This window comes from Staurois parvus, unplaced genomic scaffold, assembly GCF_062004578.1.
Source record: "Staurois parvus isolate SC_StPar_1 unplaced genomic scaffold, SC_StPar_1.0 ptg000775l, whole genome shotgun sequence".
Lineage (NCBI taxonomy): Eukaryota > Metazoa > Chordata > Amphibia > Anura > Ranidae > Staurois > Staurois parvus.
In genome coordinates, this window is record NW_028318571.1 from 818003 (window position 1) to 839248 (window position 21246).

Genomic DNA, 21246 nt, shown 5'->3' on the forward strand with positions numbered 1-21246 from the left:
AAGGAGAACGAAACAGAGGAAGTATCAATAGCTACAGTCTGGGAAAGCCACAAGGTATTCATAAGAGGAATCTTGATTGCGGCAGGAGCAAGGAAGAAAAAGGAAAGAAGAGAGAGGGTCAGTGGGCTCTTAAAAGAAATATTGGACTTGGAGCAGATCCATAAGAAGAAAATAACAAAAGATACGAGACAGAGGTTATCGGATAAAAAAGATGAGCTAGAGAGGTTGATGGATGAGGAGAAGAGAAGAGTATACAACAGGGTTTTGAACGAGAGATATAGATGGGGAGACAGACCAGGAAGATATCTAATGAGAGCTTTGAATAAAAAGAAAAATAGGAACTATATAGAAAAGATAAAAAGTTCAAAGGGGGATTTGGTCCACTCAAATAAAGAGATTATTAAAGTGTTTACGGAGTATTACAAAAAGTTATATAATATTAGCCCCCAAGGCCCCCTAAAAGAAGCCCAAGAGGGAATTAATGAAAAAAAGATGACATACTTAAAAAATGCGGGATTACCAAAACTAAGTGAAGCACAGTTAAACTCCCTAGATGCATAAATCTCCCAGGAAGAAATTAAAACAGCATTAAGAAGCACAGGGGGGGGGGGAAGCCCAGGCCCGGATGGATATACAGTTAAGTACTATAAGAAATTTAGTGAAGTACTGCTACCCAAGTTGGAGAAATATATGAATGCTCTGGGAGGTGGGATGGAAGTGAGGAGAGAATCCCTACAGGCCCATGTAGTACTTATTCACAAGGAGGGAAAAGACCCATCTCAGTGCTCCAGCTACAGACCTATCTCATTATTGAAGCCAGACACTAAACTGTATGCAAAGGTGTTAGCAAACAGGTTGAGGGATCTGATGCCTGAATGGATCCATGGAGACCAGGTGGGCTTTGTACCGGGGAGAGAAGGTAGAGATAACGGCTTGAGAACCCTGATGCTTATTCAGAAAAGTAGAAAAGGGAAAGCCCCGGTGGTGCTCTTGTCAATTGATGCAGAAAAGGCATTTGATAGAGTGGACTGGGGCTTTATGATGGACAACTTAAAAGTGCTGGGGATAGGTGATAGAATGCGAGAGTGGATAAGTAAATTATATAGGGAGCCTACTGCAATCATCACGGTAAATGGGGAGAGATCAGAACCCATCGGAATGTCTAATGGTACAAGACAGGGCTGTCCACTGTCCCCTCTGCTATATGTACTGTCACTTGAACCTCTGTTGTCAATAATAAGAAATAGTGGATCGGTAAAGGGAATTCAGATAGAATCCATAGAACATAGAGTAGCGGCCTTTGCGGACGACTTATTGTTCTATGTGGGGAATCCCCGAATAACTCTCCCAAATATAATGAAGATTCTGAAGGACTATGGTGAACTATCAAATTTAAAAATTAATCCAACGAAAACAGAGATCCTGATTATTAATATACCAAAGAATGAAAAAGAAAAACTACAAAAAGAATTCCCCTTTATATGGAGAGAAAAAGAGATAAAATACCTAGGAATAAAACTCACTGCCTCATCTAAGCATTTGTATAGATTAAACTATATCTCTTTGATAAATGAGATCAGGGAAGATTTAAAAAGACTAGAAGGAGGAAATCCATCCTGGATAGGACGTATAAACCTAGTCAAAATGGTAATTATGCCTAAAATACTGTATAGATTTCAAATGGTACCAATTAAAATTCCAGAAGCCTTCTTTAAGATAATGAAAAAAATGTTAACAAGATATATTTGGAAGAATAAAAAACCTTGAATAGCATATGAAACATTGAGTAGGACTAAAGAGAAAGGGGGATTGGGCCTACCAGATGTCAAGAGATACTATAAAGCAGTGGTTTTAGCAAGAATATATGACTGGACATTTAACCATAAGGGGAAAAGTTGGGTAACAATTGAAAATGATCTTAGTGGCAATAGATTGAGTGAGATGATATGGGTCCCACCACAGTTTAGGGGAATTAAAGAAAGCACAAGTATCTACACTTTAAATGTCTTTAGGGTATGGGACAATTTACACAAAAGTATGAAATGGGAATTTAATTCTATTTTAATGCCTCTCACAAATTCTGAGTACTTCCCCCCGGGAAAGAATAAGATATCAGGGAGATGGTTTAGAAAGGAGGATACCCAATTGAGAGATGTTTTGGTGGAGGGAGAATTGAGATCACTTAAAGAGTTAATAGAGAAGAAGGGAGATATTTTTATTAGAATAGATGAGTGGAAATATCATCAATTGAAAAGTTTTATTGGAAATCTACCGAAACCCCTGAGAATAAAACAGGAGTGGAATATGTTTGAAAGGTTGTTAGAGACACGAAGGGATGGGAAGCGCGGTATCTCAAAAGTGTATAGAATACTCACAGAATTAGACACAAACACAAAGTTAATTTTTATGACAAAATGGGAAAGGGATATGGGAGTTGGGTTTGATGAAGATAGACAGAGAAAGATGTTTAGATTGATACACGATAATGTTAGTATGAGAGAGGTTGAGGTTAATTATAAGTGTGTGACACGATGGCACATTACACCGAGTGTAGAGCACAAGATGAATGGGGAAAACTCAAATATGTGTTGGAGAGGATGTGGAGAGATAGGCACGGTGTTTCACATATGGTGGGAATGTCCGAAAATCCAGGCTTTTTGGAAGATAATAGTTAAATTAATTGAAGAAATAACTGGAATTGACATAGGGTTAGACCCAACGACGTGCCTCCTACACAATGTGGAGACATCTGTAAATAAATATAAAGATTCAGGTATTTGGTACTTCTTGAATGCGGCGAAAGGGTTGATACCCAAGTTTTGGCGGAAAGCTGAGGTACCGAAGGAGGTAGACTGGATTAATAGAGTAAACCAGATAGGTAGAATGGAAAGATCATACCATATGCAAGAAGATAGGATGAGAGTTTATTCCAGGAGATGGGAAAAATGGGAAAGAGCAAGATTGAAAGAGAAATATAGGAAGATATGAACTAGGATGTTCGCAAAAAAAAAAAAAAAAAATTAATAAGCCTCAAGAGATTAGAAAGGGCTAGAGTCTGCAGAGGGGGAGGAGGGGAGAGGAGGGGCGGGCGGGGGGGGGGGGGTAGTGGGACGGGAAGGAAAAGAGTTTTTAGTAAGGGAAAGGTAGAAATGTTATATAATTGTCTACTTGTATGAGAATTATTTCCCTTTTTGGATTTTTGTATTAATATGAAAAATTTAATAAATATTTAAATTAAAAATAAAAAAGGACAATTAAGGATAAATTAGTGAAAGCCACGGGAGGGACTCTGAAGAATTGGCCAGCTGTGTTACCTGCTATACTAGCTGAAATAAGGATGACACCTCATAAACGGAGTAAGTTGTCTCCTTTTGAGATACTAATGGGCAGACCATTCCCTACCCCTTGGACTAGACAGCAACCCCCTCTGTGGCAAAAAGGAGATTTAGAGGTGATACAGACAGAATATGTAAAAGCATTGTGTGAAAAGTTGAATAGGGAATATGGTGATGTTGCCGCTTCTTTTCCTTTACCCGCAGATCAACCAACCCACCCCTTCGAGGTAGGTGATCAAGTGGTGATCCGAAGACTGGATCCAAGGGTGAGACCCCGGTTTGGAGAACCTACAGTGATCGTGGCCATTACACGTACAGCTGTTCTTACTGAAGGATCAGGCACCTGGATCCATGCGTCAAGAGTGAAAAGGATTTCCCAAGATGAGAGATACAATCAAGCTGATCAACCAACAGAAAAAGGAGCCAAGAACTTTGCTACCCAACCTATTGGATCCCCATGAGGACTGGAAGAACCTGATTATTATCTTATCAATAGTGACTATTATCATTGTCCCACTCTGGTTTCTATTGGAGATTTCATATGACAGAAATGGGCTAGTGGTTCAGAAACCCTCTGGGAGCTCAGGATGGGTGGGAGGTTGTACCTCATCACAACCGGATGAGAATAAGTCATGTACTACATTAACATCGAATAGCCCATCTGAATTACATCTGGTAAAAGGAGCTAACCAAACATATACCCATCTGATACCTTTTAAAGGTCAATGTAAAATATACATTAATACTACACATAACTTTACATGTTGCATTATGGATGAGTGTAGTCAGGCACTAACTTGTAAATGGAATGAGGGTTTTTTGTTACATGTTCTGAAGGGAAGCAAAGTGGTTGCTAATTTTGGGTGTACCATACCTGTAAAAAGACAGAAGAGGTCTACAACTGAAAATATGTCATTACTGAAGTTTAAATATAAGTATGCTAAATTCTCAGGGTTTAAAAGTTGTTGGGTTTGTAGCATGCTCCACCCTGAAACTATTAGCATACCCATATATGCAGTACCCCTAAATGTCACAACTATGTTGGAGGGTAACCTGAGTATTATATTAACTAATGTTACCACCCAACCTAAATTTGAGGTATTGGGGGTCGTTATGAAACCCAAATGGTGTTTTCATCTGGGTAAGGGATCGAGAGAAGGGGAAGAGTTTTGCAGTAAATCTGAATTAAATATTACTGGGAAGGAACCTACAAGTGGTCATTTTATACAAATAAATACAACTAAGGGAGAATGGGAGAATTACATTAAAAAAATAATTGACCAAAAAGATCACCCGAAACATTACGGATTAGGACGAGTTTTTATTAATTTAGCCCTAGTGGGTTACCCTGACTCCAATGTAAGCAAAGGATGGAAAAGCCAATCAGTAGCTTTTACTGAGGGAGTCCAGGTGTGCTGTGGGAAAGTTTGTTACCCATGGATTCCCCGGGATCAGGAGGGTTGGTGCTATTTAGCCACTTTGGTACCAGTGATGGATGTTATGGCAGGAGAACATAGTGATGCCCTATTGGCCAGTAATCATCCCTGGTATCCTCTGCAACATAGATATAAGAGACATTTGTTCAAGGTAGAAAACCAGGCTTGGTCATGGTTTCCTACATGGACTGGATGAATAGAATAGAATTAATGAGGAGACTTAACTACTCACTTATTATGGATCAAATAATAAATGAAACACAAGCTGAAATAAGTCTTATTAACGTAGAATTACGGGCCTTAAGGAAACAAGTGCTTATTAATGAGATGAAGGTAGAACAAATCGGTGCAGCATTGACTGGACTTTGTGAATCTACCACTGATTATAAGTGCTGTACCTGGGTACACAATACAACCGCTGAAATACCAGATTACTATGAAATGATTAATAAGCATAGGGAAAAGGTGGAGGATCTCCAGGCTGAAGCTAGAGCTATAGCCGAGGATGGGTGGAATCCTTTTAAGGGCATAAGAGATGGTTCCTGGTTTAGGAACATATTTAGCAGCTTTAGAAAATTGATCTCCCTCATGATTATGTTTTTCTTACTGATTTTTATGGGATATCTGTTATACCGAATGATCATGTGTATCAAAATGAGAATTAATAAGAAGGAAAGGGAGGAAATGTTTTTGCTTCAACAATATGAGGAAATGCATAGGATTGAGCCGATAGGGAGAGTGAGCCAATGAAAAGTGTTATCACTATGTGATAAAAGAGGGGACTGAAAGGATTAAATGGAATATAACTGAATCCATTTTGTATACAGTAATACAAGATGCTAGTTTAACATATATATGTAATTTGTACACACTAAACAAAACTGTCTATGCCAGCTTCATGTAGAAATGAGTGTCTTTGCAAGCTTTACAAAAAAGCAGATAAGGTTTACTCTCATTTCTGAAAAGTTGTAACCACAATTTGGGCGTTGGGTCAGATTACAGCTATGGTCTGGGCGTTAGACCAGATATGGCATGATAGATAAAGCAGAAGAGTGAAAATGCAAACCTCATACAAATAATTGTTGAGTTAAGGTAAAAAATGTACATGTATTTAATTGGATGGTCTGAGGGTGTGTTTGCCCAAAGACTACAGTATAATAACCCTGATGTTATGCTAATAAAACTGAAGTGTTTTGCAATCGCAACTGAGGTGACTTGAGTGCAATCACTTTCCCAGATCTGGAAGCTGTGTCCAGGTGTGACCGTTGGTATCTTGAGGGGGCCCCCAACAAACAAAGGAAAAAGACCACCAATCTACTTTCAGCGGGCATACTACAGGAGATGACCAAAGACTGCGGACATACTTCAGGAGATGACCAGAGACTGCAGACACAGTACAGGAGATGACCAGAGACTGAGGACACAGTACAGGGGATGACCAGAGACTGCAGACACAGTACAGGAGATGACCAGAGACTGCAGACACAGTACAGGAGATGACCAGAGACTGCGGACACAGTACAGGAGATGACCAGAGACTGCGGACATACTACAGATGACCAGAGACTGTGGACACAGTACAGGGGATGACCAGAGACTGCGGACCTTTGGGAGGAGGGGAGCGGGTACCCAAATTTGACAGGTACCCGCTCCCACTTCCTCCCTCCCTCCCCATCTTCTGGGACACGTGACAGGTTCCAGAAGACTGCCGGACCATTCACAAAGTGCAGCGCTTCTGCTGTCACAGTCGGGTGCCAACATTAAAGATGCCCGCGCCGGGAGAGAAGACCATGAGGACACCACTGGACTGAGGAACAGGTAAGGTTCTGCTGTAGAGAAGAGCTGAGCGGCTGGCCCAGTATTCTGACACGGCAGCGGTGGGAATACCGGGCCAGCTGCTCCATATGACGCACAGACATTTTCCCCCCATTGTTTTTGGGGGAAAAAAGTGCATCTTGTGGAGTGAAAAATCTGATATATACAGTGAGGAACAGAGGTATTTGAACACCCTGCGATTTTGCAAGTTCTCCCACTTAGAAATCATGGAGGGGTCTGAAATTCACATTGTAGGTGCATTCCCACTCTGAGAGACAGAATTTAAAAAATCTCAGGAAATCACATTGTATGATTTTTTAAAGAATTTATTTGTCTTGCACTGCTGAACATAAGTATTTGAACACCTGAGAAAAGCAGTGTTAATATTTGGTACAGAAGCCTTTGTTTGCAATTACAGAGGTCAAACGCTTCCTGTAGTTCTTAACCAGGTTTGCACACACTGTAACAGGGATTTTGGCCCACTCCTCTACACAGATCTCCTCTAGATCTGTCAGGTTTCGGGGCTGTCGCTGAGCAACACAGAGTTTCAGCTCCCTCCAAAGATGTTCTATTGGATTTAGGTCTGGAGACTGGCTAGGCCACTCCAGAACCTTGATATGCTTCTTACGGAGCCACTTCTTGGTTATCCTGGCTGTGTGCTTCGGGTCGTTGTCATGTTGGAAGACCCAGCCACGACCCATCTTCAATGCTCTGATTGAGGGAAGGAGGTTGTTGCTCAAAATCTCACAATAAATGGCCCCATTCATCCTCTCCTTAATACAGTGCAGTCGTCCTGTTCCCTTTGCAGAAAAGAACCCCCAAAGCATGATGTTACCACCCCCATGCTTCACAGTAGGGATGGTGTTCTTGGGATGCAACTCATCCTTCTTTTTCCTCCAAACACGACGAGTGAAGTTTAGACCAAAAAGTTTTACTTTGGTCTCATCTGACCACATGACTTTCTCCCATGCCTCCTCTGGATTGTCCAGATGGTCATTGGCAAAGTTCAGACGGCCTGGACATGTGATGACTTGAGCAGGGGAACCATCCGTGCAATGCATGATTTGAAACCATGACGGCGTAGTGTTCTACCGACAGTGACCTTTGAAACTGTGGTCCCAGCTCTCTTCGTGTCATTGACCAGCTCCTCCCTTGTAGTTCTGGGCTGATTCCTCACCTTTCTTATCATCAGTGATACCCCACGAGGTGAGATCTTGCATGGAGCCCCAGTCCAAGGGAGAGGGAAAATTTTCAACTTAAAAATTAATTTGTATGTGGCCATCATAGGTTACAGCAGGTGCAGTTAGCTTGTATCAAGCTACCTGCCTATGACAAGGGAGTCTGTCATGCATAATATTAAATTACAGTCCTGTCTGAAAATCTGCAAAATAGTGTTTTAGGTCTTAAGTTTTTTTTTTAAAGATAAACATTTTGATCTCTGAGTCTGATATGTATCAGATTCACCCTCTAATAGTACATAGAGTACAGTATATCTTGTCTGTCTGTTATACTCAGAGTGTATTAGGTAGTTTGTTCTCTAACCATACATCTGGTTATTTGTATTTACCACTGCATATAGATATTCAAGAATAAATTGTCTTTTTCTTTTTAAACTTTACAAATTTACTAAATTATAAACCACACTTTTTTCGAGGTTTTATCAGATTAATCGATTAATCAAAACAATTGGCCAACTAACCAATTATGAAAAGAATAGTTAGTTGCAGCCCTAATATACACACACAAACCCACACCTGTCTATTAAAGTGTTACTAAACCCACAACAGTAAAATCAGTCTGTATATGCAGTAAACATGAAAGAGAGAGAAAGGTGCCTCTAAGTACAGTATAGACAATGTCTTAGTGAACAACAGATGAATTGCACTTACAAGATAAACAGTTAAAAAGGCACACTGTGGTGTGTTAAGATCCAGGTGAGACAATTTTATAGTGTGAAGGGAATGAGGGAGCCAAGTAGTTCCTGGGTCCTAAGGACCTACATGTATTCCTGCATTGTACAGGAATTAATACATACCGTATTTTCCGCCGTATAAGACGACTTTTTGACCCTTGAAAATCTTCTCAAAAGCCAGGGGTCGTCTTATACGCCGGTACACGTCAGGAGGCACTTTTTAGGGGAGCGGCGTGGTGCTACCGCCGTCCCCCCCTTCCGACGGAAGGGACACCAAGTACAGGGGTTGGCAGAGGGCTGCAGTCTCTTACCTGGCTCCCACGACGATCCATCCAGGAAGCGCTGCTCCTTCAGTCACTCCGGCCACTCCCACTCGTGCAGCTCGGCTCCGCCTCCTCACCGGTGATTGGCCGCCAGAACTGTAGCTCAGGAAAGGCACACAGGCGGCCAATCACGGGCGAGGAGGCGGAGCCAAGCGGACTCACGGAAATCGAGTGAGGGTAAGTGTGCAGTGCAGAGGTGCTGCTGCAACCACATATGCTGGCTGCAGCAGTACCATACTAGAACAGGAGTCAGCAAGTGTCATTGGTGTCAGTGGGAGGAATAGTGCCCCATCATTGGTGTCACTGATACTAATAATGGGGCATTATTCCTCCCACTGACACCAATGATGGGGCACTATTCCTCCCACTGACACCAATGATGGGGCACTATTCTTCCCACTGACACCAATGATGGGGCACTTTTACTCCCACTGACACCAATGATGGGGCGCTATTCCTCCCACTGACACCAATGATGGGGCGCTATTCCTCCCACTGACACCAATGATGGGGCACTGTTCATCCAACTGACACCAATGATGGGGCGCTATTCCTCCCACTGACACCAATGATGGGGCACGATTCGTTGCTCTGACACCAATGATGGGGCACGATTCCTCCCACTGACACCAATGATGGGGCGCTATTCCTCCCACAGACACCAATGATGGGGTGCTATTCCTCCCACTGACACCAATGATGGGGCACTGTTCATCCAACTGACACCAATGATGGGGCGCTATTCCTCCCACTGACATCAATGATGGGGCACGATTCGTAGCTCTGACACCAATGATGGGGCACGATTCCTCCCACTGACGCCAATGATGGGGCGCTATTCCTCCCACAGACACCAATGATGGGGTGCTATTCCTGCCACTGACACCAATGATGGGGCACGATTCATTGCTCTGACACCAATGATGGGGCACTATTCCTCCCACTGACACCAATGATGGGGCACTATTCCTCCCACTGACACTAATGATGGGACACTATTCCTCACACACTGAAACTAATGATGGGGCACCATCATTGGTGTCAATGGGAGGAATAGTGCCCCATTATTGGTGTCAGTGGGAGGAATAGTGCCCCATCATTGGTGTCAGAGTGAGGAAGCGTGCCCCATCATTGGAATACCATACCATATTGAAATCAAATCTGATGTTTTTTAATTTTTGGTATGCGTTGGAAGAGGGGTAGTCTTATACGGCGAGTATAGCCCAAACCCTATATTTTAACAGGAAAAGTAGGGGGTCGTCTTATACGCCCAGTCGTCTTATACGCCGGCAAATACAGTATATAAAAATAGATATAATATTAATATGAAATTAATTACGATATCTGTATTAATTCCTGTACAATGCAGGAAAACATGTGGGTCCTTAGGACCCAGAAACTACTTGCCTCCCCCATTCCCTTCACACTATAAAATTGTCAGCGTCCTATCAGAGCTTAGGTCTGAAGGAGCCTACTGAGCATGCTCCAAAACGCGTTACCGCCCCCTTCACCTCCTACATCCAATGCTGCTCTCCAAGCCTCATCTTGATAGACAGAAATATCCTAGTTCATACTTCCTGATCCTACGGACTGAGCTGCTGCTGGACAGCTGGATGTCTCACCTGGATCTTAAAACACCACAGGATGGGTCTTTTTAACTATTTATCTTGTAAGTGCAATTCATCTATTGTTGACTAATAAATTGTCTATATTGCACTTAGAGGCGCCTTCCTCTCTTTTTCATGTTTACTGCATTAGAGCCTTGCTTCCACTCTAAGAAGAGCTGTCTCAGTGTTATTGCTCCCATCCATCCCTAATATCCATCTGGCACCTTTATCCTACAGATTCAGAGGTTGGGCTCTAACAAGCGCACCCTATATCATATACATTTTCTGCATATGCAGTAAAGCATGCGTGTTATACTCACTGTGGAACCTAAGGGGTTAATCTTCGGCACTGCGTAAAAAAGACTTGGATCCTGCCTTCTCTGATGCTCCCCTTCTTCCAGTGTCCCCCCTTATCTCCTGATAATACATGTGTGGAGTCACTCTGCACATGCTCAGTTTGGTGTGCATTGTTAGTTTTTTTTCCCCTTGGAAGAGTGTATGTGATCAGCACAGGGCCAATCAGCACTGTCCAGACAGAAGTCAGGGGTTTTGCATCCTCCTAGACCAAAATGACAACTCCTCCTACAAGCTTTAACATGTGCTTGGCTGGACACTGATAGAAGTCACAAGACTGTTCTAACTGCTGATGAGAAAAGGTATTTAGCAGTTTATATTTACTAAAATATTTTCACTTCCATGTATACTGCAGGAGACCATGCAGGGTCCTGGGTATAGTAACACTTTAAGCCCTTATGGTCTGCATTTAGCAGTAGCTTTTTCATGTACAGGACACGTTCTCACACTTTCTTTCCAGCTCCTTCTTCTGAGAGTTTCAACCTAACAATCCCGAGAAAGGACATGCATATTAATATATCAACATATAAAGTGAGCGCCTTCCAGTCTATCAATTCCCAGATTACAGCAGCTGTACACAAAAGGCACCATATAAGACCTCTAAAACAGATAAAAAACATAAACGTGCAGCGCTGTTAAAACCAATAAATAAATACATATATAAACATGTAAGAAAGTGCACACAAATATATAAAGTGACACTGTGCATCTATGTATGTGCCACTAGAATATGTGGCCAATATAAACGTGAAAGAAAACACTGTGTCTAAAACATAAGTCCAGAGTGCAGGCGTGAACAAGATCTCAAATGATCTTCTGGTATCCAAAAGACACAGATTGTGGATAAGGTGAGACAATTAATGTGTAGATTGCGCACTCACCAGATATGCAACCTTTTTGCGCATTTGTATGATATAAAAAGGACATCAGACATCTCATCAAAAAGGTCTGGTCAGATCTGGTCAAAGCCTCCTTCTCTATCCCACGGTTTGCACTTAACCTTCCCAAATGGTAACCACTCTGCGGATGTACCTGGCTCCCCCAGGAGCTCAGAAAGAAACAACAGAGGAGGCCAGTAGTGCAATATTGCCTTAGGATGTTTATTCCACACAATGGGTATGTATACAGCAAGAAAGCAAATAAAATAGATTACTGACCGATTGCAAGCTGCCGCCGGGACCCCTTGTGGTTCCGGCGGTAAGGCATCAAAACGGCTACAGCCTGACCCTGACGCGTTTCGAGCAAGCTCTCTTAGTCATAGGGTGTCCTGGCCATCCAGCGAAGGAGGCATTGACCTGATCTGACCGGACCTTTTTGATGAGATGTCTGAAGTCTGATGTCCTTATTGTATCATACAAATGTGCAAAAAAGTTGCGTATCTGGTGAGTGCGCAATCTACACTTTAATTGTCTCACCTTATCCACAATCTGTGTCTTTTGGATACCAGAAGATCATTTGAGATCTCGTGTGCACTTTCTTACATGTTTATATATGTATTTATTTATTGGTTTTAACAGCGCTGCACGTTTATGTTTTTTATCCATATTAATACAGACATTTACAAATACAGACAGTAGAGAGCCGCAAATCCCTACATAAGTACATCTATTTGTAAATAAACCCAGCCCTTGTATTAAGATCTAGAGGTCCTTCATTAGGATAAAGGCAACCCAAACAGAGCACATTTTAAAGTGGGACTTTGACAGAGCAAATTTTTGCCTGAGCAGCCTTTTGCCTGGTTTCTCCTATTGCTATGGGTGAGGGTATTCCTCTGTTGGGTACTCAAGGAATGGGGGCAGAAATAGTGAAAGTGTCTGCAAGAAGGTGTAGGCAGCAACTTGGGTACAGACCCTCCTGTAGAGAAGTCCTTGTGGCAAAAGGGCAGAAGGAAGCATTTGAGTACCCTCAAAGGCAGAAGCGGCAGAAAAGTATATTACCATCTGAGAGCCATCCCTTTCTTCCCACAACAGAAAAAGTGGTGATGGAGGATTGCAGCCTGATGGGAAGAGAAGAATAACTGCAGCATGAGGGGGGTGGGGTTAAAGTCCCACTGATCACCATGTTCTGTGACTGTTTCTTTGGCGCGGGGATATTAACCACTTGTCCACCAGGTGTTTTTTGTTTTTTTTTTATTTCTGGTACAGGTGTTAAAAATCTGCATTTGTTTTGCTAGGAATTACTTTAAATTCCCACACGGTTTTATTTTTGGAAAGCAGAGCCTGGTGAATAGAATGGTGGCAGTTGCAATTTTTTATATCTCATTTTATTTGTGCAACTAGTAATCAAATGCATATATTTAGGAAAAAAACACTGTAAAATAAATTTTAGTGCAAACAATATTATACATTATTTGTGGAAAAATAAAAAAAGATGGGTCTGTGTTGAACAAATAGATACCAAGCATGTGAAGTCTTTAAGGATAAGTTCACCTTTCAAAAAAAAAAATAAATGTACATTTTTTTTTTTGCAAGTAAAAAAAAAGTAAATTTTATATTTTTTGTTACAGCCTGGAAAGCATTGCACCAGCGATCAACAGATCGCTGATGCCATGCAGGTCTCCTGCAGACCTGTCAAGTGTATATGCTTGGTCGTTTCTTGTACGATCAAGCCGTTACTGACAGGCAGAATCAATGAACTGCCACAGCACTCACAGTGCCACTAAGGCAGTCAGGACTTGTAGTTTCTCATTCACAGAAACACTGAGAATGAGTGAAATGGCTCGGCCCCGCACACCCACATTTTTTTTTTTAAACATTCTGACAGCTAGTGGGTGGGGAGAAGATTCCCTGCTAGCTGTCAAAACAGGGGATCGGGGGGGGGGTGTTTCTCATTTGATAGCATGTTACACCCTGAATATGGGTGTAACATGTTATGGAAGGTGAACTTATCCTTTAAAATTGCATGCACTCATGAAATTGAAAAAACCTGTGGTACTCTAAACTCTTCTTAGACAATGCTTTAAAAGCCTTTGAAGTTTATAGTTAAACATGAATGGCCCTAGAATTATTAGTATCACTTACATTCATGGCGATATCTTATATGGTAACATACACCTGCACACCCTATGCTGTGCATTTCCACTGGGGTGTATATAGGGGTGACGGGGGTGCTTCTATTTTTTTTTATTAAAATGTTTTATTATTTCTATTTTATTATATTTCTTTAATACTTTTTTTATATTTAAATCTATTGTGATCACAAAGGGGCTAAAAAACATGTCCTCTGCATAGGGAAAATGGAGATCTATTAGACCCCCAATGGCTCTCCACAAGCCCATCAAGCACAAATCATGCTTAATTAACTGCTTTCCCAGTATCCAGGGCATGACAGCTCTGAACCCAAAGTGGCATGATATACATTGTTTCTGTGCTCATTAGTCACCCTCCTGCTGTCCATGTTACATCACAATATACCATGTTCCCTGGCATCCTGGAGGAACAGGAGCTCCCAGGAAAAAAAGAAGCGTGGGGGGGGGGGGGATCATTATTGACTGGGAAGGATGGGATTGTGTTAGGGTGGGGAGGAAGGATTACATAGTATATTGGTCTTATTCTATGAAATATAACCATTGCACACACTGCAATTTCACTGCAATTCAATTTCATCCTCCAGCGAATAACAGCATAAAGGAAGACTTGCACTTGGCTTCAGTAGGTGACTTTCAAAGGCTAAGCATTCCTTAACCACCTTATCAGCATGTTTCCTAATTTCCAAAAAAACCTTGTCCATTTTCCACTGAAAACTCAGCAGGAAAAGAAAATGGTGTAACATGCAAATATTGAGATGAGTAATAAAACAAAACATGTTCATTCAGAAGTGATTACTAACTTCTTATTTTTTTTAAGTGTAAACTTAACTATTGCATTCTGCAGCCTTAAATTTCAAATTATAAAATTACCCTGAGAGGAAATCTAAAAGGCCTGTGGTATGGCTGATACCCTACAGGGCCTCCTTGTTGAAGGATGGCTTGGTGGGCAGCATGCAGACCTTCCCCGACGATAGGCACAGCATTGTTCCGAACATTGTGATTGTTTCCAGCATGTTGATTAACATTGTTCTCACTTTCATCTTGGTCTCCAAGCAGGTAGGAGTGTAGGTCACTATATAATTCAAGAACAAAGTATAATTTTGGTCAAAAACTGTTAAAATTGTATATAAATGAAAATTAAAAAAATAAACTATAAAAGCAAAAGGTTCAGTATGGTATTATCACAAAATGAGTTTTGTTATACAGATTGCAGTTGTAAAATCTCCTCTGAATACAGTGCATTGAATCTGTGCTCTAAGCCAACAACAAACAGCAAAAGCTGAAAAAGGCAGATATAATAGTCATATTAATGCATTAATACATTAGAGATTAGTTAAAACCACAAAACCATCATTTATATTTTTTGGAAACCAAGATCATGGAAAATAAAATGGTGGTAAGTTGCAATTTTTTTAATGTCACATGATATTACCACAACTGTTTATTAAACCCATATTTTCAGAAACATGTAATTTTCAAACTCTGCTTAATTGGGAGAAAAAATGTATTCAAAATGCTGTTCCTGCCAAAGTTTATATATATTTTAGCTTCCGAATCACACGCTAATTTGGCCCCACAAACCTCCTGAATTCTTTTTCTTTATACTTCAGCTCCAACTGTCACAAGGTGGCCTGGCACTCCCTGACCTGTGCAAATAATACTTTGCCTTACAATTAGTATAAGTACAATGTAGATTATTTACAGCTGAATACAACAGGCAGTAGTGGACCTAGACTTTCTTTCACCTGGGGCAAAGTTAGTTCGCCCCCCCCGAAAGAGGATAGTGTCAGTAGTTTTATATGATTAATATTTCCTCATTTAAAATGGTATTTTCTTTTTTTTTTTGCAAAATTATTATATTACATCAATGCCCCCCCACCTCTTACATCAGTGTCCTGTCTTACTTCAGAGCCCCCCTTACATTAATTCCCCTTTTGTATCAGTGCCTTCTCTTACAGTGCATCCAGAAAGCATTCACAGTACTTCTACAAACAATGCCCCATAATGACAACATGAAAGAAGTTCATTTTGAAATCCTTGCAACTTATAAAAAATAAAAAACAAAAAACAAACACGTACATAAGTATTCACAGCCTTTGTTCAATACTTTGTTGAAGCACCTTTAGCACCAATTACAGCCTCAAGTCATTTTGAGTATGATGCTACAAGCTTGGCACACCTATTTTTGGGCAATTTCTCCCATTCTTCTTTGCAGTACCTCTCAAGCTCCATCAGGTTGGATGGGGAGCGTCGGTGCACAGCCATTTTCAGATCTCCCCAGAGATGTTCCATTGGGTTCGAGTCTGGGAATTCACAGATTTGGCCCACAGCCACTCCTTTGTAATGTTGGCTGTGTGCTTAGGGTCGTTGTCCTGTTGAAAGATGAACGGTTGCCCCACTCTAAGGTCCAGAGCGCTCTGCAACAGGTTTTTATCAAGGATGTCTCTGTACATTGCTGCATTTATCTTTCCTTCGATCTTGACTAGTCTCCTAGTTCCTGCCGCTGAAAAAGCATCCCCACAGCATGATGCTACCATCACCATGCTTCACTGTAGGTATTGGCCAGGTGGTGGTGGTTTTCTCTAGACATGACACTTGGCATTCAGGCCAAATAGTTCAATCTTTGTTCCAACAGACCAGAGAGTTTTGTTTCTCATGGTCTGAGTGTACCTCAGGTGCCTTTTGGCAAACTCCAGGCAGGCTGCCATTTGCCTTTTACTAAGGAGTGGCTTCCATCTGGCCACTCTACCATACAGGCCTGATTGGTGGAGTGTTGCAGAGATAGTTGTTCTGCTGGAAGGTTGTCCTCTCTCCACAGAGAAATGCTGGAGCTCTTTCAGAGTGACCATCGGGTGCTTGGTTACCTCCCTGAGTAAGGCCCTTCTCCCTCGATCGCTCATTTTGCCCAGGCGGCCTGCTCTAGGTAGATTCCTGGTGGTTCCAAACTTTTTCCATATACAGATGATGCAGGCCACTGTGCTCATTGGGACCTTCAATGATGCAGAAATTATTCTGTACCCTTCCCCAGATCTGTGCCTTGATACAATCCTGTCTTGGAGAACTACAGACAATTTCTTGGACTTCATAGCTTGGTTTGTGCTCTGACATGCACTGTTAACTGTAAGACCTTATATAGACTTATGGTTTATGCCTTTCCTAATCATGTCCAATCAACTGAAGTTCCCACAGGTGGACTCCAATCAAATTGTGGAAACATCTCAAGGATGATCAGTGGGAACAGGATGCACTGGAGATCAATTTTGAGTGTCAAGGCAAAAGCTGTGAATACTTACGTACATGTGTTTTTTTTTTTTATTTTTAATAAATTGCAAAGATTTCAAAACAAACTATTTTCATGTTGTCATTATGGGGTATTGTTTGTAGAATGTTGAGGAAAAAATGAATTTAATCAATTTTGGAATAATGCTGTAACATAACAAAACGTGGCAAAAGTTGAGCACTGTAAATACTTTCTGGATGCACTGTATATCAATTCTCCATCTTACATCAGCATCCCACCCTACTTCAGAGCCCCCCCCCTCCTTATATCAGAGCCCTCACTTACATCAAATTGCCCCTTTATATCAATGTCACCTCTTACATCAATTTCCCATCTTACATTAGAATCCCACCTTACTTCAGAGCCCCCTCCCCCCCTTATATCAGAGTCCTCCCTTACATCAGTTTGCCCCTTGATATCAATGTCCCCTCTTACATCAACTCACTCCTACATCAGTGATCCCCCTACAATGGGGCCTTCCTGTCATCCTAATACAGGAGGTATGACAGGTTACTGACAATTGAAAACAGAGGGGAAAAATAAGAAAACTAAAGCAGCCACCATATCTAATGATTGGAAAACTGCAACATATTACATTTTTGGTTTTGGGTTTAATACCACTTTAACATACAGTATCTGATAGCTGATGCTTAAAAAAACGTACAGTTAGGACTTGCAGCAGCCCAATTTGATATAAATAATTTTTCATCCATTCTATTCTAAAGCCCTCCTTCATCCTCCTCCCACCCAGTTGACAGTACACTATCTCAAGAGGAACTCTCCAGAATTCCTAGAGTTCTGGACTTCTGTAGAGAAGATACCCCTGATTTGTCTAAGAAGGGCTGGTAATGATTTTCTTATTTATACAACTATTTCTGCGCATTCTTCCTATACTATGCTTCAATACTTTCATGGGGTGTACTTTACCCCTATCCAATTATTTAAGATAAACAAGAGACCTTCTGCCCTCTGTTATAAGTGCCAGCTCATACAAAGAGACATGCTCCATATAATTTGGGGATGTGTTAAGTTTCGGCTCTTTTGATCAAGAGTCAGTGAAATTATCTCCCACAATCTTTTGATTCCTAACATATGCAATCTGTAAACCTAAATGGTGACTCTTTTGTATTCTTATTGTCTAGGTCCTGTACTGGCCACCTACAGATGTTATATCTTTTGAAGCTTGGAAGTTTTTGGTAAACACTATGGCCTTGATTCACTATTGGGCGTGGGCGCATATTTATGGGCTTAAGCCCAATTTTCATGGGCGTCCGTCCATTTTTTACCCTGCAACCTAATTCACTATTGAGCAGAGCCCATAAGCAGACGCCCAATCTAATTCACAAAAAGACACACGCCCGGAATCAGACTCACAAAAGCAGACTTGCTAAGAAGCACGTCTAACACCATGAAAAATCACTGTAGAGACATGTTCACTTAGAAATTTGCTTTGCCAAATATCAGGACTTCACTTTAAACAATATCTGCTATTTCCAAAAAAATTAAGAATGTGTTAAAAATCGTTTTTTTCAAGGAAATCGACACAGTAAAAATCTAGATGCCCGTGCAGTGTCTTTGGCAGATAGAACTGAGCATGTGCAGAACACCTTTTAGACCTCTGCCATGGGCGTTTGCTTTTTAGCCACTGACTAATAGTGAATCTGATTGTGGATTCCTCTGACAGCCGGCACTCGGTCGCGACTACTGTGTTTAATAAACAGCACTCGGCATATCTTCATGTAATCTAATTAGATTTCCTTAGTTCTAGTGATTCTATTTTTGTTTCTTATCCTTTATAATTATTTCTGTTATGATTTTACTTATTTTGAAGGTCTAGATAATATTTATTTTGAAAGCTGAATGTAAAAATAAAGGTCCGCAATAAAAAAAAAAAAAAAAAAAAAAAAAAAAAAAACAGCGTGGGTCCCCCCTCTCATCCATACCAAGCCCTTCAGGTCTGGTATGGATATTAAGGGGGAACTCCATGCTGAAATTTAAAAAAAAAACAGCGTGGGCCCCCCTCAATATCCATACCAGACCTTTATCCGAGCATGCAGCCCGGCAGGTCAGGAAAGGGGGGGGGGGACGAGCGAGCGCCCCCCCCCCCTCCTGAACCATACCAGGCCACATGCCCTCAACATGGGGGGGGGTGCTTTGGGGCAGGGGGGCTCCCCCCCCCAAAGCACCTTGTCCCCATGTTGATGAGGACAAGGGCCTCTTCCCCACAACCCTGGCCGATGGTTGTGGGGGTCTGCGGGCGGGGGGCTTATCAGAATCTGGAAGCCCCCTTTAACAAGGGGGCCCCCAGATCCCGGCCCCCCCCCCCCTACGTGAATGATTCTGCGGTACATGCTCCCGCAGACTCCTTCACAAAAAAACTAAGTGTGGTGTAAAAAAAACACAGTACAGGGTCTTTGACAAGTCCTTTATTAAAACAATGTCCCCCGAAGTAGATCCAACGTCAATCGTGGCGGCGGCGGCCCGAAAAAAAGAAAAAAAAAAAAAGGTTCCGCTCCCGTCCAAGGCTTCCAGCCTAGTGAAGAAAAGCCTAGCTGACATTTCTTATATAGGTATGGGCGGGGCCAGCCGGGGACATCATCCCAGTGACCCGCCCCATGTCACATGCTTGCTGTTCCCGGCTGGCCCCGCCCCATACCTATATAAGAAATGTCAGCTAGGCTTTTCTTCACTAGGCTGGAAGCCTCGGACGGGAGCGGAACCTTTTTTTTTTTTTTTCCTTTTTTCGGGTCGCCGCCGCCGCGATTGACGTTGGATCTACTTCGGGGACATTGTTTTAATAAAGGACTTGTCAAAGACCCTGTACTGTGTTTTTTTTACACCACACTTAGTTTTTTTGTGAATAAGTCAGCGGACCGTGTACCGCAGAATCATTCACATAGGGGGGGGGGGGGGGACCGGGATCTGGGGGCCCCCTTGTTAAAGGGGGCTTCCAGATTCTGATAAGCCCCCCGCCCGCAGACCCCCACAACCACCGGCCAGGGTTGTGGGGAAGAGGCCCTTGTCCTCATCAACATGGGGACAAGGTGCTTTGGGGGGGGGGAGCCCCCCTGCCCCAAAGCACCCCCCCCATGTTGAGGGCATGTTGCCTGGTATGGTTCAGGAGGGGGGGGGGCGCTCGCTCGTCCCCCCCCTTTCCTGACCTGCCGGGCTGCATGCTCGGATAAGGGTCTGGTATGGATATTGAGGGGGACCCACGCTGGTTTTTTTTTTTTTAATTCCAGCGTGGAGTTCCCCCTTAATATCCATACCAGATCCGAAGGGCTTGGTACAGATGGGAGGGGGGACCCCACGCTTTTTTTTTTATTATTTATGCAATAAAGGGAATTATTTTACATTCAGCTGTCAGTGGGGAACCCCGCTGACAGCTGAAACATTAAATCATGGCTGTCGCTCCTACAATCCCGCATGAGTTATGTTATCAACTCATGCAGCATTTTAGTAATGAAAACCAATGCAGCGCTCATGTTTCAGCTGTCGGCGGATTTCCCCACTGACAGTTGAATGTCAAAGTATTGCAGTGATTTATAAACAGTTCTTTAAATAACTGGCGTGGGGTCCCCCCTCCCATCCATACTAAGCCCTTCGGGTCTCGTATGGATGTTAAGGGGTAACTCCACGCTGAAATTAAATAAAAAACAGCATGGGGTACCCCCCTAAATCCATAACACCTACTTATCCGAGCATGCAGCCCGGCAGGTCAGGAAAGGGGGGGGGGGGGGGCGACGAGCGAGCGCCTCCCCCTCTCCTGAACCATACCAGGCCACATGCCCATACCAAATTATTCAAACATTTGTAAACAGACCAATTAACTGAAATGGTTTGACATTTGTACCCCAAATATGACGTTCCCTGAGGCGTTGGTAAACCAAGGTACGCCTGTATTAGTATTGCAATCCTTTGTATTGGGATACATGGAACCAACATACATCTGAATTGGCAACATAGCACAACATTTGTGTCACATTGGAGATATCTGGCTAGTTATACTGACCATGCCCAGGGACCTAGGATTGATTCACAGCACAGAAATACAGGCTGGGTTAGCAATGTAGCTCCGTGGATTAGTGGTTAGCACTACTGCCTTAATAACTCTAGGGTTGTAGGTTTGAATCCCAACCCCGGCGAGGTAGTAGCA

At 42.3% G+C, this 21246-nt stretch overlaps 1 protein-coding gene across 1 annotated transcript in view; it reads right to left on the minus strand.

Annotated features, from left to right (window-relative positions):
* MARCHF6 (membrane associated ring-CH-type finger 6) overlaps positions 1–21246 on the minus strand; it is a gene marked incomplete at its 5' end in the record, with an annotated part of 388473 nt that overhangs the window by 339520 nt on the left and 27707 nt on the right. Inside the window, one exon of the mRNA XM_089654544.1 lies at positions 14681–14882. Within this exon, the coding sequence (XP_089510670.1) occupies positions 14681–14882 (202 nt within the window). The remainder of the gene's footprint in view (positions 1–14680; positions 14883–21246) is intronic.